This window comes from Rhea pennata, chromosome 1, assembly GCF_028389875.1.
Source record: "Rhea pennata isolate bPtePen1 chromosome 1, bPtePen1.pri, whole genome shotgun sequence".
Classification (NCBI taxonomy): Eukaryota; Metazoa; Chordata; class Aves; order Rheiformes; family Rheidae; genus Rhea; species Rhea pennata.
In genome coordinates, this window is record NC_084663.1 from 57,242,404 (window position 1) to 57,250,886 (window position 8,483).

Genomic DNA, 8,483 nt, shown 5'->3' on the forward strand with positions numbered 1-8,483 from the left:
CGGGCACAGCAGGGTCAGTTATCAGCTAGATGGGTGGTGCTTGCTCATTGTTATGAGTTAGGAGTGCAAACACCAATAGCCAAATCTGCACTTGGCCCAGCTGCATTCAGTGGGGACACAACACAGATCCAGTGGGAGGTACTGCCAACCCCCAGAACATAAAGGATAAAGCATAAACAGCTTCTGGTGGCTGCAGGTGATGAATCCAACTCCTCTTTTTCAGTCCCCACCCTCCTCCACTACCACCAAATTTCTGCCACTTGAAAGGAGAGACAAAGCACAGAGGAACAGACTGTGAAATTTATTCAGGAGTTAAACCTGGTGTCCTTAGACACAGCGGCGAGGCAAACTTCCCACTCCCAGAGTCAAGGATCTCCTCCTGCTAACAGACTCTATGTCAGCCACTAGCATGTTCTCCACAGGTACCCAGGCAGCATTCCTATCTCATCTTTGTCTTCCAACACAGGGCTCTTCTGGGGGACAGGGAGGGAGGGAGGCACCAACAAACATATTACCAAGCACAGGCACACCCCACAAGCAATGCAGGCTCAGAAAAATGCAGTGCCCCTCTGGACACAAGCCCAGACTAACTGCCCCATGCAACTATGGCCATCATTCCTACAGCAGATACCACCACATCAGTGCCCTAGTCCTGTGGGTAGGGTATGGGAAAGGAACGAATGTTGTAGTGGCTGAGCACTGATGTCCCCGGCAGGGGCTTCTGTGAGATTAAGGAAAGCCAATCTGGTAGGCACGGGAGGTGTTTGTGGGCTCCTGATCCTACAGCAGGTCAGGGACTCCTTGGAGCATCTGCCATCCTCCTTCCTCTTTCCTCCGTGCACCAGAGGCCTGAGTCATAAAGGCAACTTTGTAAGAACCAAAGGCTGCATGTGAAGAGTGAAGGGGAAGCAGGGGAGTATTGCTGTGGCGCAAGGGGCTGCTATACACTGCAGTACAAAAATAAAGATATAAACCACAATTTAAAAGGCTGGATCAGGATCACATCCTCAGGTCTTTGGCTTGTAACAGCTAGCAAATGGAAGAGAGAGAAACAAAATCAAAGGCAGAAAAAGAATAATTGAGCATGGAGGAGAGAGTGAGAAATAAGAAGAGGGAAAGAGCACATGACAGAGGAAATGAAAATAGAGATAAAAAAATGAAAGGAGGCATAAAGGTGAGGAGAAAAAGAAAAAGGAGGGAAAAATCTGTGTGAGTAACATACATTGATTTTCAAGAGAATAATACTTAAGTCCCACAGCCACAGACAAAGAGGCTCTTAAACAGAGGGTGAGAGAAATACCAGACAACTAACAAGTGCTGTCCATCAGGACAGGAAGTGGTACTCAGCATCTCCAGGTTAACAAGAGTCCCAAAGCTTTCCAGTAAGAGAGAGGCATCCTCCTTTTAAAGCTTTCTGTATGTCCCAACCCCCCAGCTTCACACAGCCCAGGCCAGGCAGCCTCCCTAAGCACAACACAGAGCACTGAGGCACATTCACACACAGCTGTGAGAACATCGGGAGTAAGGAGCTGCAGCTTCTGCTCTGTCTTTGTGAACCTGCTCCCTCTGCATTTTCACCCTGGCAGAGGCAGTGAGGGAAATGCCCAGGGAAGAAAGAGGAGGGAGGGGAAAATCACAAGCTGCTTCTGCAAATGGCTCTCTGGCTGCCAAAGAAGGTATGGACAGCAGTCTGGAGAAGTGATCTGGCATGCATGTCAGGCAGACACGTGGCAGACTTCCTCCTGTGCCACCACTGCCTGCTTTGCATTTATTTCCACTCCTCTTCATTTCTCCCAGCTGCAATTGCCCTTCTGCTGCCAGAGCTTCTAGTCCAGCACTGTAAGGCCTGCTTGGCAACTAAGACCCATATATGAAGACAATCAGAAAAGCTGCCTTAAGAATGACTCAGCCTCCCCTCCCTTTCCACACCCCCCAGCTCTACAAACCAGGCCCATATCTGTAAGACGGGAGGAAGTGAGTCACTCATGCAGAGCTCAAACTGGTAGGATCTGACAGTGCAGACAGGTAACATACCTGCAGAGGAGGAAAAGTGAGGAGCAGAGACAGGGCCCTGAGCAGGGAGCACACAGGGCCCTGGGCTTGGGAGGGGAGGTAGGAACATGGGCTGCTGAAGAGAGGCTGTGAGGGGGCAAAGAGAGCAGAGAGAAAAATGCTGGAGGCAGGGAAGTGGGATAGGGTGGGAGGAAGGTAACTGTAAGGAGACAGACACCCTGATGACAAGTAGAGAACAGGGTGGGGAGCAGGAAGGAGGGTCCAGAGGAAGAAAGAGTTTAGTGGAATCCTGAGTAGATGGAGAGTCTGCAAACAAAAATAAAACAATAAATAAACCAAAATGTTAAAAGTACAAAGCAGCAACCAAGGCAACAGCTCTCCCACGTGTGATCTTCATCCCCAGAGCAACTCCTGCTCCCTGGAGTGATCTCCTCCCAGCCGTGCCCTACTGCTTCCCTGCCACTAGCTGTGAACTCTCACCAGAAAGGTGGACGGGTCTATGCTTGGGGGGGGTTATTTTTATCATTTTCCTCATGGATTTGCTGCACCTTTCTCCTCTGCTTCTGCTTCTGCCTCCTCCTCCTCCACTTCCTGCTCTTCCTCCTTCAGGTCCTCCTCTGTGCTCTGCGGCCCAGCATGCAGGACAAAGGGAAGAAAGAGTGGAGACACTTGCAAGATGAGCCATGGTGGTTCTTGCTCACACACAAGGGCATAAAGCAATGTTCACGATACTGGCATAAAAGGAATTTCTCCCTATGGCCAAGACAGCTCTGGGTCAGGAAGCAGAGACTGGTCTTCTTCTGTGTCATCAGGTCAGAGGCATCTAACCTATCTACAAATGCTATGATCCTATTGCCCAAACCCTGTCATCACTTGCTAACACTCCTTCCCATATCCAAGCTGCCTACAAGATGTCATGCATATGTTTCTATCCTTCTCTTAAGAGGGAACCAGGTGAACTCCTGGCCCCCTAGCTCAACAAGGAAAGGGCATGCAGTAAGGCCTTGGTGGCAATCACACCCTAATGGCAGAGTGACACACGGTCCTGAGGCAGGATAAGAAGGATGTTAGAGTAGCATGAGAAGTGCTGAGGTCACTTGTTAAAACCATTTGCCATACACAGCTAGATACCATCACCTCCAACACATGTACTCCTCCTTTTGGGCAACAAGTATAATATCATGATGCTGAACATCAAGGCAAGCCCCATATTTCAATCTGAGGTGCCCCACACTCACAGTGGAGGGTAGAAAGAAAGAGGTAGTAAACCACATGAAGGGTCTCATAGGTGACAGGAGCAGAGCCTTACCAAACTTGGTCTCACCTTGGCTTTGTGGCTGGGCTCAGAACTCAGGCCATTGGGAGAGCTGTACAGCTCTTTGGAGACCACACACAGGAACTCTGTCTGATCCTCATTCCCATAGTTATAGGATGAGCCAATGTTCACAAGCTAGAGAGGACAAGAGGGCAAGGATCACGTACCCATGTTACTACAGACATCCACTTCACCCAGAGAGCAGGAGAAAAAGCTCCTCATGCATCATGGAGTCTAATCCCTATCTCCACCAGAAAGGCCTCATAACAAAGCAGAGAAAGTGGTACAACATAGCAGGAGGGTTCTCCGCACTGCTGGCCAGGATTCAAACACCTTAACCTCATTCACTCCACAAACACACACAGCATCCTCCAAGCTTCTAAGGAAGAGGCAAGGCAGAAGCCAACATGATAGCACCATCAGTGACTGAACTAATATTCCCAGAGAAGGAAGGTGTGCTGCCATGCTTGGGCCCTGCCCAGTATCCGTGATCTTTTCCCCAAAAGAAAGCTCCTGCCCACCCTCCTCTATTCTCCCCGAACCTGCTCAAATCGCCATCCATCAGACATAGTGGAAACCATCTGAGTGAGCTCCTCTTCCTGGCACTGTAGCACGCGGTAGACATGTTTAGGAGGCACCTGTAAGCAAAATTGCAGAGAATCGTGTTGCCCAGGTCCCATGCTAAAGGCTGTTGCCCTCATGCAAAAGGGAATGCAGTAGTACCCCTCTTTAAGTGTAAAGGAGAGATGAAACTGCAATCTAGCTTTCTACTGTTCTGTCCAGGGAGGCAAGAACAATTGTATCTATTCTGGAAGGAAAGGACTGAGCTAAGATCTTCCTACGTTGTCCACAGAAGATACTGGGCTCTTTCCCGTGGAGAGTTTGCATTTGTCATTACAAAGTCATTTATACAAATGTCACAAAGGCTGATAGGGTTTTGTAAGCACAAAATGACTAGCTGCTGCTGGAGGCTTAGAACCTGAGGCAGACATGATGAAAAGTGAGACGTCAGCCAAACATTCCCAGAAGACAGGTTTAGAAAGGTTACTGGCCAGAAGGTGCAACTCTGCCGCAGGATCGATCCCTTGTGCCTCATTTTCTGCATTTAACTCTTCCACAGACATCCCTTCCTCTTTTCCCCTTAAGTACCTCCACAGGCATCTCCCTATTCTTTGTTGTGATTATTCTCCCGGGGCTCCCCACTCCAAAGCCATTCTCCCCACATTTCCTCCGCTCTTTTCTCTGTATTTCCACTCTCCTTAGATATCTCACAGTAATCAGCTGGCTTATTTGAGAAGTTATTGGAGCCAATTTTGTTTCAAGTGTTACATCCAGCAATACCTCTGGGACTGCAAAGCAAGGCTGTTTTATCGTAACTAATATGGTGGTAGCCTGTCTCCAGCAAGGTTTTGTTATGCAGAGATTAACATATAAGCTCTAATTAGTTACACATTTCCTTTCCTGGCTGCTTCTCCCAAATCTGCCCTCTCTGTAGACTCACTTCTCCCTTTCAGCATTTTCTGCTTCTCCCACTCTTATCTTTCCTGGCCATTTCCATCCATACCTGAGCTACTGTGTAATCCTTCTCCTCCAGTCTATCTTTGATTATTCGGATTAAAGGGCCGATGTTATAGAACTCAGCTTCTTCTAGGACTCCTGAGAAAGAAAGACAGAGAGATGACAAAGACACAAAGTTAACAGACAGTTCTTGTTTTTTGACTTGCAAAAAATCATCTCTGAGCTTCCCATGGTCCTGTCCCTTCCACAAGGAGATTCGACACTCCAGCCACTCACTAACACATTTCTGTTGCTGGAACCTCTTCCAGGAAATTGACTCTGTCTTTCTGCATTGTGCTCCCAATCCTCTTAAGCAATCTACTACTTCAGAAACAGGCACTGCCAGTGAAGGTTTGAGCTAAGGCCTGCTAATACCTTTCCAGGCAAGGAAAGGCTTTCTCTGAGAGTATAACAACAACTACCAGATTACTGGCCAGCATGAATAAATGTAGGCTCCAGCCTCTCTCTAAGGCATATTAGTTATCATATTGCTTTGGCAGTCTTTGGAAGGTAGAAAACCATGACTTATTCTGACCTCATCAGTGAGAGACCCTAGAAAACCCCCACTGTTCTCTTGGGCCAATTGGAGTTGTACCTGCCCAGCATCTCCACACATTTCAGACAATCTCTCATCTGTGTTTTATACCTCAAAGCAAGTAAATAGAGATGTGTGGGGGTTTTTTCTATGCTATCTGCATCTATCACCTCTCGTGAGACTCTCCTGTTTATTAAAGGCCTTTGAGGAAGCAAGGTGGGTTCACAGTAGGTCAGGAAGGGAAGGAGGCTAGCAACCAACATTCACATGTCCTCAAGGCAGTGCACAGACCAAGCAGGCAGGAGGGATTGAGCTGGCTCTGTCTAACCCACTCAGAGCCCTTCATTATACCCTGAATCGTCTGATGAGTTTTATTTCATGTCAGCCCAAGTATCTGTGGTAGGAACAAAAGGAGATGTTAAGCTGTGAACCAGACTCCTGTTACGCTTCAGCTTTTATGTTAAAACCTGTGGCTGAACTCTGTCTGATGCAAGGATTACAAGACGTAGCAAGTAGAAAGCATCTCAGAATCATGTTTGTTATAGTTCTATACCATTGCTTGGATGCATTTTTTGTGATCATAACTCATAATACAACTCTGAAAAAAAAATCATTTTGTTAGATAAAAATACTTAAGAGAGAGACAAGAAGACTGATGAACCTGCAGAAACTGTACTTGGCAGAGGCTGAACAGCACAGCTTGTCTTTAGAACTGGCTACTTGTTATACTCTGATGTCCAAAAAACCCCAAAGCATTGGAGATTGCTAGCTGACAACCCTGAGATGATGTTAGTGAGTTATCCTTTTGGACTCTATCAACCTCAAATGAGGGATTGATTTGTCTGCCTTGTTCCACAGAAATTGCTGCAGCCTACAACTCATAAGGGCACTAGTAACATATCAGTGCATATCACTGATTAATGATGATCTTATTACAGGCATTATTACAATCAGCAGAAGAGATGAGCTTGGTCAATTTGATCTTCTGAGTTTTCATTTCTAGTAGAAACTTTGAATTATTAACGGATACCTCAGTCACAAAGCCTGATTAAAAGTGGTTCAGAAACAGGTAATAAAATGATTTATTAAAGCTGAGAGACCTTGCCTACTTCTACTGCAATGACAGCTCTGCTGAAGTAACAGTTGAGAAGCCACAACAACTATAGGATGCCTTCCCCACCTACGCCAAAGCCCCTAAGTAAAGGAGGCATTGGTATGCTTTCCAAGAGCTGCTGAGGCATCCCTCTCAGATCTCCCCAAACGAACTTCAGGAGAAGAACAGGACACAACAAGGTGGACAGCAAGTCCTACTGTGTTCTGATTCCAGCAGCAATCTTGAACTGGAAGTTTCTGAGCTCCAAAACTCACCCTCTTCAGCCATATCTTTATCCAGGACCAGCTTCCCATGACGGAGGAAATTCAGGATGGGTCCAAAGTAAGTGGGGTCTCGGTCTATTAGGTATGCACCAGTCTCATCCTAGCAACAGAGACAGACCATGAGGAGAAAAACCCCATGGGAAAAGTTTCACCAACCCTCAAATGCTCCAGGTTAGAGGAAAATGCTAATCCAAGCAAAAATGTCCACCATTTCTAAGGTTCCTTAGAAACCAAGAGCAAGGCCCATGGTTTCTTCTCTACAGTACCATCACTACACCATACACATAGCAGCTCTCCAGTGGAAGAAAAACATGCCATTGCTTCTTCTTTATGAGATGATCTGAAGGATGATGAGGAAATAAAGCATAAGGATCCCAAATAGATGCATATACAGTCAGTTATGCAAGACAACAGCCAGACAGTGTGCAAGGCCAAAGCCTAAGTGAGGGAGTCCCTGGCCTGCACCAACAGAGGGAAGAGTAAACTAGTTTGCAACACTCGTCACATCAAACCAAAGTTTTGGAGGAAAAATCCAGGCTTTTTTTTATGTTTTGGTAGAACTTTGACTTTCTGAAAGTTTAATTCCTATAGTAAGTGGCACCAGATTCTGCAGTTTACTTTACTGAGATGGACTATAGAAGTCCCCAGTCCACATCAGCCTTTCTTGGATTTTAACTCCTGGCTCATTATCCCCAGAATGCCCATCTCAGCGTGGACAAATTCAGCTAAGAAAGCCCTCCCCACCCCCCCACCCCCAAAAAAAGGCCTCTGACTCCTTCTCTGACTCTATGTACAGGGCTAGTGTGAGACAGCAGACATGCCCCTTACAGGCAACAAGGTTGAGTCAATAGCTGGGATGTAGACCCAGGAGATCTTGCAAGATAGTGAGACAGGACAGCCAGGAAGGAAGGGAGATGGTCTCTCTTTTTCCCCGGATGGAAAAGACAGCTGCAAGGCTGTAACATAGCAAGGTAGCATCTGGCAAGGAAAGCAAGAGGAGGTTCTTCCCAGGAGAGAGAAAGAAGAAAAGCTTTTTTTTTTTTTTTACTCAGTTACTCTTGCAGCTATTGGGGTCTAACTCCATCCCAGCATCCTTCCAGCCCTCCAGCCCTCCCTGTGCTCAGCGAGGCATGGTACAGGAGGCAAACCTGCTGCCTTACCTGATCTGACTGCAGCTCCTCACCCTGGCACAAGCGACACAGGAAAGATTTCTGCTCCCGACACAGGGTCTGCCTGGTGGTGAGGAAGATGGTGCCCCCAACATTGAGCTTCACCCACTTGGCTTGGGTGCTGGCAGGTGATGGGATGTCCCAGGTGCAGCGCAGTCCTGCAGCGCCCTGCATCTCCTCCCCGCCCTCCATCCTCATCCTCATCCCCTCAGTGTGCAGGGACTGCTGCAGGTGCTGCCTGCCAGGGGATGCTGGGATCTGTAGTTCATCTGCCTCTCTTTCTGTGGCAGCCGTATTTCCCAGAGGTGCTAGGGTCCTTGTGTCCGCCAAGGGGGGCAGGAGTGGGGGAGAGGAAGGATGCTGTAGGCTGTGGGATATCACTGCTGCTATTAGGAATGGCAGAACTGAAACTCCGCAGTGCAGATGCTCTCTGGCTTCTCCCCTGTTCCAGTTTTAACTAGTCAAGTTAAGGGCTGGCCAGCACTTCAGAGGTGCGGGGTGTTATGCAAAAATCCTC

At 47.6% G+C, this 8,483-nt stretch overlaps 1 protein-coding gene across 3 annotated transcripts; it reads right to left on the minus strand.

Annotated features, from left to right (window-relative positions):
• Positions 1–344: 344 nt before the first annotated feature.
• Positions 345–8,170, minus strand: KCTD17 (potassium channel tetramerization domain containing 17). Of its 3 annotated transcripts, XM_062588521.1 has the most exons (7): positions 7,958–8,164; positions 6,789–6,897; positions 4,893–4,984; positions 3,871–3,966; positions 3,338–3,463; positions 2,494–2,637; positions 2,130–2,319 (listed from the first exon to the last, which is right to left on the minus strand). In XM_062588521.1, exons 1-6 carry the CDS (start codon positions 8,162–8,164, stop codon positions 2,545–2,547), a joined length of 723 nt encoding a protein of 240 aa, XP_062444505.1. In that variant the 3' UTR covers positions 2,130–2,319; positions 2,494–2,544. The 3 variants fall into 3 exon arrangements, with proteins under 3 accessions (XP_062444512.1, XP_062444505.1, XP_062444496.1); XM_062588528.1 differs by lacking the exons at positions 2,130–2,319; positions 2,494–2,637 and adding an exon at positions 345–473; XM_062588512.1 differs by lacking the exon at positions 2,130–2,319 and having other exon boundaries at positions 2,404–2,709; positions 7,958–8,170.
• Between the last annotated feature and the right edge of the window lie 313 nt (positions 8,171–8,483).

Coding starts and splice junctions, on each gene's coding strand:
- KCTD17 (XM_062588512.1), bottom strand. CDS start 8,170: ATGAGGATGAGGATGGAGGGCGGGGAGGAGATGCAGGGCGCTGCAGGA. Junction 4,985..6,788: donor TAAAGATATGGCTGAAGAGG/GTGAGTTTTGGA, acceptor TTTCTTTCTCAG/GAGTCCTAGAAGAAGCTGAG. Junction 3,967..4,892: donor AGGATTACACAGTAGCTCAG/GTATGGATGGAA, acceptor TTTTGCTTACAG/GTGCCTCCTAAACATGTCTA.